At 37.2% G+C, this 16,556-nt stretch overlaps 1 protein-coding gene across 2 annotated transcripts; it reads left to right on the top strand.

Moving 5' to 3' along the window:
• The first annotated feature begins 1,830 nt into the window (after positions 1–1,830).
• On the top strand, positions 1,831–13,921 carry golga7ba (golgin A7 family, member Ba). Of its 2 annotated transcripts, none has more exons than XM_057842930.1 (5): positions 1,831–2,087; positions 11,901–12,026; positions 12,127–12,279; positions 12,389–12,490; positions 13,773–13,921. In XM_057842930.1, the coding sequence occupies exons 1-5, from the start codon at positions 2,085–2,087 to the stop codon at positions 13,854–13,856; spliced, it is 468 nt and encodes a 155-aa protein (XP_057698913.1). In that variant the 5' UTR covers positions 1,831–2,084; the 3' UTR covers positions 13,857–13,921. The 2 variants fall into 2 exon arrangements, with proteins under 2 accessions (XP_057698913.1, XP_057698912.1); XM_057842929.1 differs by lacking the exon at positions 1,831–2,087 and adding an exon at positions 6,229–6,363.
• Positions 13,922–16,556: the final 2,635 nt, after the last annotated feature.

The following is a 16,556-nucleotide window of genomic DNA, read 5'->3' as shown; positions in this document are numbered from 1 at the left end:
GTTTGCTGCAACATTCATCTGAATGTTATTCACTGATATGACCAAAAAAAAAACAAAAAAACATGTCATTCACTTGAATAGGAATGAAACGTGGTGGTTGTTTGCACGTGCAAACTTGTCCATGACCTTCCTGTTGAAATCCAACAGACCCTGGATAAACTGATTTTCATTTGAAAGCATACAAAGTGCGTTAAATCGGTTATTTCCTAATGTGTTTTTCGCTAACGTGTGTATCCTATCCATTGTGGGAAAATTCCTGTTAGGTTCAGACAACGGCATGGGAGTTGCGAGGAAGATATTTAACAAAGTGCACGTTTCTGACAAGATCTCTTGCAGGCCGGTTTCGCTAATGGTCTGAAGTAAAGAAAGTGCTGATTTCCCTGCATATAGCTGATTGTGTTGGTAGAGTACATTCAGTTCACTTTGTAATTTTTCCTTGTTTTTAAGCGCTGAAGGCCACAGTTTAATGGCACAGTTGAGTTGGACTAATGGGAATGCTGCTGCAAATTTTGGGAAAAGTGAGCAGTCCACAAGCTGCGCTGCAATGAGATAGTCACTGTTGGAGAACCTGTCCTTTACCTGTTCAATCATGTTGTCACAAGCCTCCATCATAACTTCAGACGTGTTGGTTTTCCTGCGTTTAGCTTCGCCCTCGCCAGCTTGGTCGGCAATCACATTGGCCCGCTCTTTCACCTCCCTTACGTTGGCGATGAAGTTCTCCACGGCGCACCTCACGACTGAGCCGTCAATCTCTCGGTTCTGCAGTATGTTCTGAAGAACGTCCACTTCTGGCATGACTTCTGCGAAAAAATGCAGGAACTGGAGGAACATAGGATCTTTTAAGTGCATGAATAGACCATAGGCCTCGCTGACTGTCACGTTATCCCATCCCGGATGAGTGCGAATACTATCCAAACACTCCAGTATGGCATCCTGACTGTCCCATACGGCGTTAATGGTCCTGCTTTGAAAGTTCCACCGAGGTCTCTGAATGTTGTTGTATGATACCTGCACCAGGGCAGCTGCTCTGGTGGGTGAAGTGAAGAAGGCTGCAAAGCCAGCCAAGTCAGCAAAAAACAACTTCAGCTCACGTATTCGTGACGCGCACGCTTGCTGCAGGGTAGTATTTAACTGGTGGGAGTAGCAATGCACAAACACTGCATTGGGGTATTTTAAACTCATCAGGGTTTGTACGCTGTGTTTGCCATCACTCAACATGGCAGCTCCATCATAAGTTTGCGCCACAAGTTTCTCAGTCAGCCGCAAGGGCCCCAGAACTTGTTGGATGGCATCGGAGAGGCCAAAGGCCGTTTTATCGGTGACTTCGATTAACTCCAGGAATCGTTCAGTGGGAATATTGTCCACCACATATCTCAATACGATCGCCATTTGAGAAGTGAGCGACATATGTGTCATTTCATGGACTTGGACACCAACAAACTGGGTCTTTTGCAATTGTTTGTCTACTTCTTCCCTGTATACTTCATACATGCAATCCAGGAGCTCGTCTTGAATAGTGCTTAAAGCTAACTTAAAGAAAGGCTGCGCATTATAATGTCTTTGGAGCCTGGTGTCTCCTTCACACATGGTCTCAAATATGCAGGTAAAAAGAGCTGCGTTTAGTGTGTCCTCGTGACCGTGTAAATCCATTTCGCACTTGCCACAAAGTTTAACACAAGTGATCAGTCTGTCCAGAACATAACGATTCTCCTCGGTTATTCGGTTGTGCTCTTCGATGGCAAGCCGATCGGAGTCATCGATGTGATTCTGCACGGGGGGCAGCCCGAGTAAACCCAACTTCATTGCACATCGTAGGTGGGTCGAGGAGCTTTCATGCTTCGCCGTCCTTTCAGACAGATGTTTAACGTCTTTAAATCCGATCGATGCCCAAACAGAGTCCAAACCACCAAAAAGGAGGCAGGGGAAACAGAAGAGCGCACGTTTGTTCGTACTAGCAGTCAGCCATTTCTTTTTTTCAAACCAGTCTTTTTTGAAGGTGCGGGTTACCATATCTCCATACTGAAGCAGGACAAAGTCTTCTGGTCTGTGCGGTCCTAAACGTTTTATTTCCAACTGTTCTTCTAATGGTAATTTACTAAACCTTGTGCACAACAGAAAGTCTACGTGGTTCATGATGAAATATTACAGACACAATTTTATCTGGAGAGCTAGCTGATGTACCAATGTTATTTTCTATTTTTCCTCTCCCTTGGTCTTCTTCTGCTCTCAGTCGCCACTGTTTTCTACTACTCTGTTATGCCTTCTACTGGTCATAAAGTGTTATTGCCACATGGCTTGCATAGTGTACGAATATTGTGCGTCTCAAGGTTCCGGCAAATTACAGCGAAAGTAAGGCTAAAATATTAACATTTAGTATACAAGCGTGACCCACATGAGCCAAAATGTGACGCCCATGAAATATTAAATATATGAATAAAAAAAAACTATTATTATTATTATTTTTTTTTTTTTAACAAAAAAACATTCATTCTCTTTAGTAGTATTTAACTAATTACATGCCACTGACTGAGATGGGTACATGTACTCCGTTACATTTACTTGATTTACTTTTTGAGAAAAATGTGTAGAATAGAATAGAATAGAATAGAATAGAATAGAACTTTATTGTCATTGTCAGCATAACATTGTCAACAACGAAATTTGACTTGGTACTCCAGTATAAAAATATGTATTGAAAAGAAATAGGAAAATAGATACTGTGGGGCAATAAGTGAGAATTTATAGCCTGCTTGGGCTTAAATACTGCATGTGCAACACACGAATAGTGCAATACGGTCCTGAAATTAGAAGCGTCATTCGTGCAAAAAACAAGAATACCTGAATGTAAGAATAACTACCATATTGGCCCGAATATAAGACGGCCCTGATTATAAGACGACCCCCTCTTTTTCAAGACTCAAGTTTGAAAAAAGACTTTTTGGACACCAAATTAATTTTTATACAGAAAGTAATTACAGTGGATCTGAAATAAATGATTATAACAATATATTTGAGAGAAAAAGCATGTTATTTTGCCTCATTCAAATCCTAATATCTGAACATTTAAATATATAAACTAAAGTGCAATCACATTCGTAAGTGAATGGCTTCTGGTTTTTGAAATGTAAATAAACCAATCAATTGGGATAAAACAACAAAATTGGAATAACTGCATTAACTATCAAGGTGTAACTGTAGTCTTGAAACAAATCTGTATAAGGAAAAACAATGCAATAAAATAATGCAAACTGGTTAAACTAGTAGTTGAGATCTGTCATAACAGAACATCGCTTCAATGATATCTGGCGTCATCTAGCGTCGTGAATGGGTATAATGTCTAGACCGCGAATATAAGACGACCCCCTCCTTTTCAATCTTATTTCAATGCAAAAAACACAGTCATATATTCAAGCCAATACGGTAGTTACTTGGCAAAGTAACCTTTCATGTTCTTTTTCATTCAAAAAAACCCCCCAAAAGTCCTTTAATGCTGTGAATCAACCGTTGAAGTTGTTAAAATTGCTCCCGTTATTGCATTAATTCCCTTCTTTCTACTTTCGATATGTGAAAGTTTTAAAACTTTCATCATTTAAAGATAGATTCAAGTCAAGATTTTGCCGATTTAGGAGTATTTTAGATAAAAAGTTACTTAGGTTTGCTCGGAAGGTTCTCTTCAACAGAGCCTTCCTGGGAAGTCTACTGCTTTAAGATGGCGGCTGTTTACTAACGCTGGCGAGTCTATCATTTCGCATCTAGTTCTATATACATGTGATATCTACTGTAGCATCATGTGGGCGTAGTTTGTAGACTGCCGGCTCCAGTCAGGTATTATTGGAGCCACCTAGCATCACGTTTGCTACGCCATCACAACTCCCCTCATTGCACACTTCCGCTTTGCTCTCTCGTCTCTGTGAGTCCGTGTCCGTCAGACTTTTCTCATGTCATTCAACCAAAATAGTAATGCCTTTGCACGCCTTTACATCCTCAGTATCAGTAACGGCATTGCAAAGATGAGAAAAGTAATTAATTAGATTTCTCACTAGTGAAAAAAATAACACCGTTATACTCTAACGCCATTATTAACCACACTAGTCGAAACAATAATCATATGACTCCCTTAGATAAATCTGACGCAAGCTTGCCATCTAAGATCACGCCAGCCTGTTCAATCACGTGGCGTCTTTGAAGCACCGTGAAAAATGAAGTATTTGACATAGAGCGCTGCCCTCACCATGACTCGATAGCACGCATTTAAACCTCTTTCCCAGTTTTTATTTGGCACCGATTGACTACGAAATAAAGATAATAAACAAAATAAAGCCAGCAAACAGTTTTCTTGTGTACCGTCTTCAGACGAGGCTTCCTCCTGGGGTGACAGCCATGTACACCAGTTTGATGTAGAGTGCAGCGTATGGTCTGAGCACTAACAGGCTAACCCCCCACCTCTTCAATCTCTGCAGCAATGCTGACAGCACTCATATAACGAGTCACATGACATTTTGGAGGGAAAATGACAGGCAGTACTCAATTTGGACATTTAGGGATGTATGTAGTTTCTAAGGGGTGTACTCATTTTTGTTGCCAGGGGTTTAGATATCAATGGCTATATTTTGAGTTATTTTGACGGGAAAATAAATTAACTCTATTATATAAGCTGCACACAGACTACTTTTCATTGTGCCAAAGTGTCATTTTGTCAGTGTTGTCCCATGAAAAGATATACTTAAATATCTGCAGGAATGCGAGGGGTGTACTCACTATTGTGATACACCGTATAATGCATATAACGTTGCTAGAAAATTTTGTGGGGACAATTTGAGCAGTCTGAAAAGTCGGTAGTGTTATGTCCCTACCGTCTCTATGCAAACCTACGCCCTTGCCCAAAATCATCAAGAAGTGACCTCTTAATGCACTAAAATCAAGAGGAAATGACCCTTAGGAGTTTGCTGACATAAGCGGATTTAAAGGGGGGGGCAGGCCCTCCTGGTGGCCGAAAAGTGTCATTGCATGTAATTCACGTGCCTGTATATATATAATATTTGTAAAGCAATAAAACTGCGACAAAACCGAATGAAATGAACAAAAAAAATAAATTTTCATAATGGGTCAAAATTATTTTTCGAGCACCTTAGACAGTCATTTGCTTTGCTTATAATTTTCCCGGAAAAAAAAAAAATGTTACAAAAAAATATTTTTAAAAATGAATTTTTTTGATTGAAAATGTTTTTTGATTGAAGCAACGTTTTGGGGATTGTTTGATCTAGACACAAATAGACACAAAAAGGATTGCTTCAATCAAAGAAAACTTTTTAAATGAAAAATTAAGTGTTCAAATGCAAAATTTCCAATCAAAAAGATTTTTTTTGCATTCAAAAACTTTTTTTTTTGCATTCAAAAACTTTTTTTTTTTGATTGAAAATGTTTCTTTTTTTGATTGAAGTGATTTTCTTTTTGAAAATCTATATATTTTTTAAGAAACTTATGTTTTGATTGAATAATAAAGACAAAAATGTCCTTAGCCAAATTGTGGCTAACCAAAAAACAATCAAAGAAAAATAGCTTTCACATGCATTTTTTTTTTTTTTTAGTTTTTTGAGTTTGAAATTTATTTTTGCATTCAAACACTTTTTTTTTTTTTTTTTTTTTTTTTTTTTGATTGAAGCGACATTTTTTTCTTCGAAAATATATATTTTGATTGGAGCATTTAAAAAAAATTTTTTTTAATTTTTTTTTTTAGTTGAAGCAATTTTTTTTGATTGAATAATAAAGACACAAATCTACCTCCATATGGCTCCGTCCAGGGGATACAATTTTTGACTGGGGTAACTACATTGGCACGACACCGGCGGGCATACCATATTCAATGGATGACGATCTTGGCGAAAAATATTGCCTAAGCAGCCTGATTTAGAATTCCCCTCAAGAATGATGGGGAACAAAAAACGCTCATTGTCAACTTATTATTATAAATATTCTTGTAAGTTAATTTTATTGCTGACACTGCGTTTCGGGGTCATCGACATGTTGTGCCCCCCCCAGCCCCAAAAGTCAAACTCCGCCTATGTTTGCTGACCAGCAGAGCAAAGCATCCCACACAATTTCTCCAGAAATTTTATTGTATTTTATGTTTATTTCATTTTAAAACCCAGAAGCCCTACCACGCTTGATAAAACACACCTTCTTCAGAATGACAACTGTTCAAAATAAGGAAAAGATGCAGTTGCCTGACGTCACTCGGATTTAGTCATTGTCTCGATGAATAAAAACATATCAGGCTAAATCCTCTGCCCCTCCCCCATCATAATCTGTCCCATGTCAGTCATCAGCGCACGCGGGGACTCGAACAGCAACATGGCGACTGAGGTAAGACTGGCACTATGCGCTCCTCATTCTGCTTTTTAGATGATTGACGTATCCCTTTTCACTATATTTGTGTACACCAGTGCTCTGATGGCATCTACACTAAACACGATTTTAACTAACAAAGCTAAACGGTTGCCAAGCTAGTTTCATACAAATGGGTATGGGGTTTTCTTTGTTTGCTTTTTTTTCGAGCGAAATTTTTACTCGAATGTGCGAACATTGAACGTCGTATTAATGTCAAGCAATTGTGGTTTATGGGTCTGAACGTCCAAATAATCCGATGACAGCGTCCTAAAAGTGGACACATGCTGACTACCATCTATAACCCGTTCAGCACCACGGACAGAGGCCACGGCGCCGTTACTTATATTCTTCTTGAAATCTCTAAATTAATGTAAAACTGTTTTAAACAACCTCTATCAGGTCAACGCACATATTTAATACGTAAAAAAACCCCTCATAGTAGAAAATGTTAACAAAAAGTCGATACACAGATTAAGTGTGACTTCTGCCATCTTGTGGTAAAGAGTTTAATTGTTCTGCCTACTGCTACGTTTCGGACATGGTCATCGGATAAATGTCAATGTCAAGAATTCTGATATTCGCCTTTAAAATAAAGACAGAGTCATTAAAAAGTTGTAAAGCAATAAAACAACACAAATTAATTAAATAAACAAGAATCCTAAATATTTCATAATGGGTCAAAATTATTTTTCGAACAGATCATGTGACTAGCACCTTAGAGACGCTCCTTTGCTTTGCTTAGCTAAAACTACACCTGATCACCTAACACTTTGGCATCATAATCATTGAACATAATTGTTAAAGAATGGCATGAGGAACATATTAATGAAGTCGAGCATCTCGTATATGGCCGGCACAATCTCCAGACCTCAATATTATTGAGCAGTTATGGTCCGTTTTAGAGATTCAATTCAACGTCGATTTCCACCGCCATCGTCTCTAAAGGAGTTAGAGTGTATTCTAACTGAAGAATGGCTTAAAATTCCTTTGGAAACAATTCATAAGTTGTATGAATCAATACCTGAGAATACTGAGGCTGTAATTGCCGGAAAAGGCGGCCCTACAACATATTAAGTTAGTTTTTGTTGATTTTTTAAGGTGTTTCCATTATACAGTGGTATGAAAAAGTATCTTAACCTTTTGGAATTTCTCACATTTCAGCATAAAATCACCATCAAATGTGATCTGTTCTTTGTAAAATCACACAGATGTAAAAACAGTGTCTGTTTTAAACAATCAAATGTTTTCTGCGTTGCTCCAAGAAAGATATGTCTAATTTTTGGAGGAGAAATGTTTGCCATCCGCAATTTGTCAATTTGTATTTCTTAACAAAAACCACCCAAACATTTATAGGTTTTTATATTTGAATGTGGATAGCATGCAAACAATGACAAAAGTGGGAAAAATAAGTAAGTGAACCCTCTGCCTAAGCAGACTTAAAGAGCAATTGAAACCAATTTTTACCAAATAATTCAAGTCAGGTGTGTGCCCAGTCACTGATGAGTGGTTTAAAGCTGCCCTGCCCACTATAAAACACACACCTGGTAAGAATTGTCTCGATGAGAAGCATTGTCTGAAGTGCATCATGGCTCAGTCAAAAGAGCTGTCTGAATACCTGTGATCAAGGATTGTTGATTTTTGTACAGCCAGGAAAGGATATAAAGCCAACTCTAAAAGTCTGGATGTTCATTAATCGACAGTCAGAGAAGTTGTCTACAAATGGAGAGAGTTTGGCACTGTTGCTTCTCTCCCAAAAAGTGGCCGTCCACCAAAGATGATGCCAAGAGTTGAGCGCAGAATACTCAGAGAGGTAAAAAAGAACCCAAGAGTGTCTGCTAAAGACTTACAGAAATACCTGGCACAGTCCAATATCTCTGTGCATCTCGTTTAATGTTCACAAAAAGGCACTTGGACAGTCACTCCACAGACGTTTTAGCAAAATGTTTTGTGGACTGATGAAACTAAAGTTGAATTGTTTGGGAGTAACACACAACGTTATGTGTGGAGGAAAAATGGAACAGCTATCCAATATCAACACCTCATCCCCACCGTAAAGCATGGTGGAGGGATCATCATGATTTGGGGCTGTTATGCTTCCTCAGGGCCTGGACAACTTACAATCTTTAATGAAATAATGAATCCAAAAGTTTATCAGGATGCTTTACAGGAAAATCTGAGGCCGTCTGTCAGACAGTTGAAGCTGAAAAGGGGATGAATGCTGTAGCAAGACAACGATCCAAAACACAGAAGTAAACTTCAGGATGGTTTCAGAAGAGCAAAATACACGTTCTGGAGTGGCCAAGTCAAAGTCCAGACTGGAACCCCATTGAGATGCTGTGGCATGACCTAAAGACAGCGATTCATGCCAGACATCCCAGGAATCTGACGGAACTTCAGCGGTTTTGTAGAGAAGAATGGGCCAAGATTAGTCCTGATCGATGTGCCAGACTGATCTGCAGCTACAGGAAGTGTCTGGTTGATCTCATAGCTGCCAAAGGGGTGGGGGGGGGGGGGGGCACAAAATATTTAAATATGATGGTTCACTTACTTATTTTTCCCCCTTCTGTCATTGTTTGCATACTATCCTCATTAAAATCTGAAAATCTAGAAATGTTTGGGTGGTTTTAGTTAAAGCGTACACTGTTTTTTAATCTGTGTGATTCTGACAAGGAACAGAGCACATTTGATGATGATTTTATGCAGAAATGTGAGAAATACCAGAAGGTTCAGACACCTTTTTCATACCACTGTATAGTAAGTTAATTTTATTGCTGACATTGCGTTTCGGGGTCATCAACATGCCCCCCCCCCCCCCCCCCCCACACACACACACACACACACAAAAGTCAAACTCTGCCTGTGATGGTTGCCAATTAACACAGCTGATGATGCACATGCATTGAACCTTTCTGAAACAGAGCAACTGACTCTGGAAGTGGGAAGCAAAGGATAGTGTATCAAAAGCTGGGCATCTCTCCAGCAGCTCAGGAGCACAAAGGGATGTGTGCCTCTCCTATAACATCTTACACGTTACAAGACCAAAACAACAGCTACTGATTGCACACAGTACTACTGAACTGGCGAAACAAGAGAGGAGAAGGATCTTTCTCCAGGGAACTGTTAAAAAGATCATGTCGAAGAAAAACATTCCCTTAATTGTCATTCAACTCATTGGCTGCCATTGACGGCAGCAGATGTCCAGTCAAAAATGATTGGACATTTATTGCCATCAATAGCAGAAAATGAATTAATTGGGCAAGAAAACATTATGGAATTAATATTAAATACTGAGTTTGCATTCAAAATATTTTAAGTAAAAGTGCAAAGATATATCAATGTAGATCATTGAGCTCACCAGTGAACCAATGAAATTGATCAAAAATGTAAAATATTGATCAATATCATCAACTCTTAAATATGCTGTTTGATTGAAAAGAGTGGTTTGGATACAAATGTGTGACGTGTTTTAGCCGCAAAATTGTCAAAAACGTCAATGTTTTTTTTAATTATTATTGCTTTTGGTGAAATGTAACTGTGTTTAATATGTACATAAGATTGTATTAAATCGATGGACAGTGCTTGTGTCGAATGGAATTAATTAATTGTAATATCGGCATATACTGTATCGTATTGATACTGTATGATATTGAAATAAAAATAATGATTTACACCCCTGTATTTAACACGAACTACCATTAGAAGTCCAAAGGGAGGACATTGTGAATAAAAGAGATTTTTATTAGGCTGAGAAAGCAATATTAATCCCTAACATTATAAACCCAAAGTCTGGTAAAATTAACTGTTAACTGGGCTGCCATTTAACTCATTGGCTGCAACTTACCGCGCTAGACGTCCATGCCAGCCTCTCCCAGTCAAAATAGATTGGATATTTATTGCCATCAATAGCAATGAAAAATGTGTACTGTATTCACAGCCAGTACTCCCCAGTTTAAATGAATTCCACATCTATCTTTGTCAATGGCAGGCAATGAGTTAATAGTAAATATTGTCTTATTTATTTTGAAAAAAAATCAAACCAGGGTAGTTTAATGGGAAAAAATATTTTATTTATTCAGTTATAATAATTTTATTTAATACATATCTTAAATAAAACAAATAAAACTGTAACTATTCACACTATTTATTTTTAAAATTAAAACAAAAAATATGTTAATGCTAAACATTTTATTTTTTATTATTGCTATATAGTTATCAACTAAAACTGTTATTGGGAAGCCATAAACAGAGTTTATTTCTGTTATTATTTATTTGATTTTGTCATTTTTTTAAATTGATGTATAAATTAATTTATTAATACACTAATATATATATATATGTATAATTATATTATATATATATTATATATATATTATATTAGGGCTGTCAAACGATTACAATTTTTAATCGAGTTAATTACAGCTTAAAAATTAATTAATCGTAATTAATCGCAATTAATCGCAATTCAAACCATCTATATAATATGCCATATTTTTCTGCAAATTATTGTTGGAATGGAAAGATAAGACACAAGATGGATATATATATTCAACATGCGGTACATAAGGACTGTGTTTGTTTATTATAACAATAAATCAACAAGATGGCATTAACATTATTAACATTCTGTTAAAGCGATCCATGGATAGAGAGACTTGTAGTTCTTAAAAGAAAAATGTTAGTACAAGTTATAGAAATTTTATATTAAAACCCCTCTTAATCTTTTTGTCGTAATAAAATTTGTAAAATTTTCAATCAAAAAATAAACTAGTAGCCCGCCATTGTTGATGTCAATAATTACTTACACAATGCTCCTGGGTGCTGAAGCCTATAAAATCAGTCGCACCCAAGTGCCAGCAGAGAGCAGCAAAACTCCGCAAAACACAATTAACAAGTGGGCCTTTCACTCTTCTGTCATTTAAATCTGTCTGAGCTGGGCAAGTGCGTTAATTGCGTCAAACATTTTAACGTGATTAATAAAAAAAAACTAATTACCGCTCGTTAACGCGATAATTTTGACGGCCCTAATATGTGTATATAAATATATATATATATATATATATATATATATATATATATATATATATATATATATATATATATATATATATATATATATATATACTTTTTTTTTTTCTTTTAATGGCATCCAAATACATTGATATCACATTTTGGGACATGTAAGACACACTTATACTGTACCAAATGTTAATAACATAGCCTACATGACCCTATATGTGATGCCCACCTATATGGATGCCAGGTCTTTATAAGGCTGAGCCTTTTAAATGACTAAAAATAGTCACTTGCCCTTTAAAGGGTTAACAGTATGTTGAAGATCTAGTGAACTAAATAACATTTTTGACATTGAAGGAAAAAGACAGAAAATCAGATTTTGCCCGAAAATCTAAACCAATGTGAATTTGCAAAAAATAAGAGAAATTGATTTCCCATAAAGAAAAAAAGAACCGCTCATACAAAGTATAACATATGATGTGAATTATTGTTTTCTCTAGTTCCACAATCTACAGGAGTTGAGGCACAGTGCATCCCTGGCCAACAAAGTCTTCATCCAGAGAGATTATAGTGAAGGTACCACTTGCAAATTCCAAACAAAGTTCCCTTCTGAGCTGGAAAGCAGGGTAAGATCATGTGATGTCTTTGTTCGCACATCACATTGCTGTATGCAGTCCTTCATTGGTGTTCAGTCTGCCCTGACACTCGTTTCGTCCATGTTTGCAGATTGAGCGGACTCTATTTGAAGACACTGTGAAGACCCTGAACAACTACTACGCCGAAGCAGAGAAGATCGGAGGCCAGTCCTACATGGAAGGCTGTCTGGCCTGTGCTACAGCATATCTTATCTTCCTCTGCATGGAAACGCGCTATGAGAAGGTATGAAGAGGCTAAGAAAAGTTGAAAACGCAGGAAGTGACCTCTTCAGTTATTTCATTCACTCCACTTATTCAAGTTAATATTAATTTGTACTCTACTTGTGTGGCAGGTATTGAAAAAGATTGCCAAGTACATTCAAGAGCAGAATGAAAAGATCTATGCTCCCAGGGGTCTTCTCATTACTGATCCCATAGAGAGGGGAATGCGAGTTGTATCCTTCAAAAATGTTTATTCATGTGCAGTGCTGCAACAATTAATCGATTAACTCGAATATTCGATTAGAAAAAAAGATTTGATTAAAATTTTGCTGCTTCGAGTATTCGTTTATTTAAGTGGCGTTGTAATGGTTTATTTTGAAAGTGTTTGCATTGAGTTTTATTGATTTGGGTGGATACACTGCCCTCTAGTCTGCCTCATTTCACATGGCCGAATCCAGCTGCTCCATGTTAAGACCAAAATAAGCTAATTTTTTTGTTCGTGTTTTTTTAAATGCTTTAGTACCGTATTGGCCTGAATACAAGACGGTGTTTTTGCATTGAAATAAGACTGAAATTGTGGGAGTCGTCTTATATTCAGGGTCTAGACATTATACCCATTCACGACGCTAGATGGCGCCAGATATCATTGAAGCGAATGCTGAACTTGAGGAGTAATGGTCTGTCATGACATATCTCAGCTAGTCTCAAGTTTAACCAGTTTGCATTATTTTATTGCAATGTTTTTCCTTATTCAGATTTGTTTCAAGACTACAGTTACAGTTAGACCTCACTTTGATGGTTAATGCAGTTATTGCAATTTTGTTGTTTTGTCACAATAGATTGGTTCATTTACATTTCAAAAATCAGAAGCCATTCATTTACGAATGTGATTGCACTTTAGTTTACATATTTAAATGTTCAGATATTAAGATATGAATGAGGCAAAATAGCATGCGTTTTCTCTCAAATATATTGTTATAATCATTTGTTTCAGATGTACTGTAATTATTTTCTGTATAAAAATTAATTTGGTGTTCAAAAAGTCTTTTTTTAAACTTGAGTCTTGAAAAAGAGGGGGTCGTCTTATAATCAGTGCCATCTTATATTCGGGCCAATACGGTAATTTAGTTTATAGGTATATTTAGCCAGTTTCTGTGGGAATATGTGTCTGAACCATTTGTTAAGAGTGTAAAAAAACAAAAAAACATTAGCGTTTTATAGCATTTAAGCTAGCGGACTTTTGCTACGTAAGTTAGCCAATTATTCTTTTGTTGTACATAAATCCTTATTTATTTATTTATTTTATCCAGTTTGACGCTCAGCTCAGGTATTTTAATTTTTCATGTTCCTTATCCGATTACTCGATTATTCGAACTAATGAGTATATCGATTTATCGACTACTAAAATAATCGACAGCTGCAGCCCTATTCATGTGCTTGTCTAAGAAAACTCGACCGGGTATTTGTTTAAAAAGTTATCTTATAACACAGTCAGTCCTTAACAGCTTTCTCCAGATAGAGATTTCCATTTATGAAGACAGGGGCTCCAGCGGCTGCAGCTCCGGCAGTAGTTCTGTGTCCAGCAGCACAGCTCGATGACCAAGTAGTTAAGGCAAAACAATGTCCCCCTGATCACTTACAACCCTAGAGAACAACTTTTGGAGATTTGAACCGTTCTGAACCCTGTCGCCGTGGCTTCACTTTTTTTCCTCAAAATCTACAAAATGTTACCTAAGAAAGACGTTATTCCTCATCTGTGTTGCATTATTTATCAGGCATTGTGAACATGCATAATATGCACTTTAGTATTTTGTTGCAATGCACAAGACGAACAAAAACATACTGCCAGTTATTCTGTGTTCTTTGAGTGATACGTGATCTGGAAATCCAGAGGATGAAATTATTTAGATGTTTTCCAACCACAATCTTTGAACCTCAACCAAATTGAACCTACCAGGAAGTACTTATAATAACGAACCAGGCACACGAACACTGGATTTTGAATATTTTATATGTAGCTTTGACATTGTCAAATGATGCAATCGTGAGTAGCCTACTTCCAGATCTTAACACTATACTAGTCCCTCTCAAAAAATTAGCAAATTAGAGTTCATTATTTTCTGTAATGTACAGATAAACATTAGACTTTCATATATTTTAGATTCATTACACACAACTGAAGTAGTTCAAGCCTTTTATTGTTTTTATTGTTTTAATATTGATGATTTTAGCAAAAAAGTCAAGAAAAACAAAAAATCCCTACCTCAAAAAACTAGCATATCATGAAAAGCTACTCTAAGCTACTCTAAAGAAGCTACTAACCTAATCATCCGAATCAACGAATTAACTCAAAACCAGTCCCTCTCAAAAAATTAGCAAATTAGAGTTCATTATTTTCTGTAATGTACAGATAAACATTAGACTTTCATATATTTTAGATTCATTACACACAACTGAAGTAGTTCAAGCCTTTTATTGTTTTTATTGTTTTAATATTGATGATTTTTAGCAAAAAAGTCAAGAAAAACAAAAAATCCCTACCTCAAAAAACTAGCATATCATGAAAAGCTACTCTAAGCTACTCTAAAGAAGCTACTAACCTAATCATCCGAATCAACGAATTAACTCAAAACCCCTGCGAAAGATTCCTGAGGCTTTTAAAAACTCCCAGCCTGGTTCATTACTCAAAACCGCAATCATGGGCAAGACTGCTGACCTGACTGCTGTCCAGAAGACCATCACTGACACCCTCAAGCAAGAGGCAAAGAAACGGAAAGAAATTTCTGAGCAAATAGGCCGTTCCCAGAGTGCTGTATCAAGGCACCTCAGCGGGAAGTCTGTAGGTACGAAAAATTGTGGCAGGAAACGCTGCACAACCAGAAGAGATGATCGCACCCTGAGAAAGATTGTGGAGAAGGGCCGATTCCAGACCTTGGGGGACCTGCAGAAACAGTGGACTGAGTCTGGAGTACAAACATCCAGAGCCACCGTGCACAGGCGTGCGCTCGAAATGGGCTACAGGTGCTGCTTTCCCCAGGTCAAGCCACTTTTGAACCTGAAACAGCGGCAGAAGCGCCTGACCTGGGCTACAGAGAAGCAGCACTGGACTCTTGCTCAGAGGTCCAAAGTACTTTTTTCAAATGAAAGCAAATTTTGCATGTCATTCGGAAATCAAGGTGCCAGAGTTTGGAGGAAGACTGGGGAGAAGGAAATGCCAAAATGTCTGAAGTCCAGTGTCAAGTACCCACAGTCAGTGATGGTCTGGGGTGCCATGTCCGCTGCTGGTGTTGGTCTACTGTGTTTTATCATGAGCAGGGTCAATGCAGCTAGCCATCAGGAGATTTTGGAGCACTTCATGCTTCCATCTGCTGAAAAGCTTTATGGAGATGAATATTTCATTTTTCAGCACGACCCGTTTACTGACCATGGCATTACTGTGCTCAATTGGCCTGCCAATTCTCCTGAGTTGAACCCCATAGAGAATCTATGGGATATTGAGAAGAGGAAGTTGAGAGATACCAGACCCAACACTGTGGAATGAGCTTAAGACCGGTATCGAAGCATGCTGGGCCTCCATGAGTGCATAGCTGATATAATTAATTGAAGGTTAACTTTTTTGTATTAAAAAACACTTTTTTGTATTGGTCGGATGAAATATGCAAATTTTTTTTTAGATAGGGATTTTTGGTTTTTCTTGACTTTTTTGCCAAAATCATCAATATTAAAACAATAAAAGCTAGAACTACTTCACTTGTTTGTAATGAACCTAAAATAAATGAAATTCTAATGTTTATCAGTACATGACAGAAAATAATGAACTTTTATCACAATATGCTAATTTTTTAAGAAGGACTAGTAGATCAAATCCAAGTCCAGATCAAGAGCTAAACACTACCATGTCGTCTTGTAGCAGATGAATGTTATTCATCCATGTACGTAATGTAGCAAGTCTTCCATTCTGCACACGTGAAGCCTATAATTTACTAAATCCGTCACTGGACTGTCAGCTATATTAAAAAGAACCAAACGAAATTAACTCTCTTCTTGAGATGATCTCTTCCAAAATTTGAATTATGCAAGGACGTAGCAAAGATGAATATGTGAGACTAGTCGTAGTACCAGTCAAATAGTCTTCCTGAATCTTTAGTCATGTTTTTAATTAGATACACAGTATGCATAATAGATGACCAAAAACTCCAAAGAGAAGTATTTGCCAAACGGGCTCATTAATGCGAATGTTTCAACTATGTTGGTGACGTTTAATGCAAACAAAAACTTTGGTGCAGCTTATTGTTTGAT

The sequence above is a fragment of the Corythoichthys intestinalis genome, chromosome 8 (assembly GCF_030265065.1).
Source record: "Corythoichthys intestinalis isolate RoL2023-P3 chromosome 8, ASM3026506v1, whole genome shotgun sequence".
NCBI lineage: Eukaryota > Metazoa > Chordata > Actinopteri > Syngnathiformes > Syngnathidae > Corythoichthys > Corythoichthys intestinalis.
This window is presented reverse-complemented; position numbering and strand designations above follow the sequence as displayed.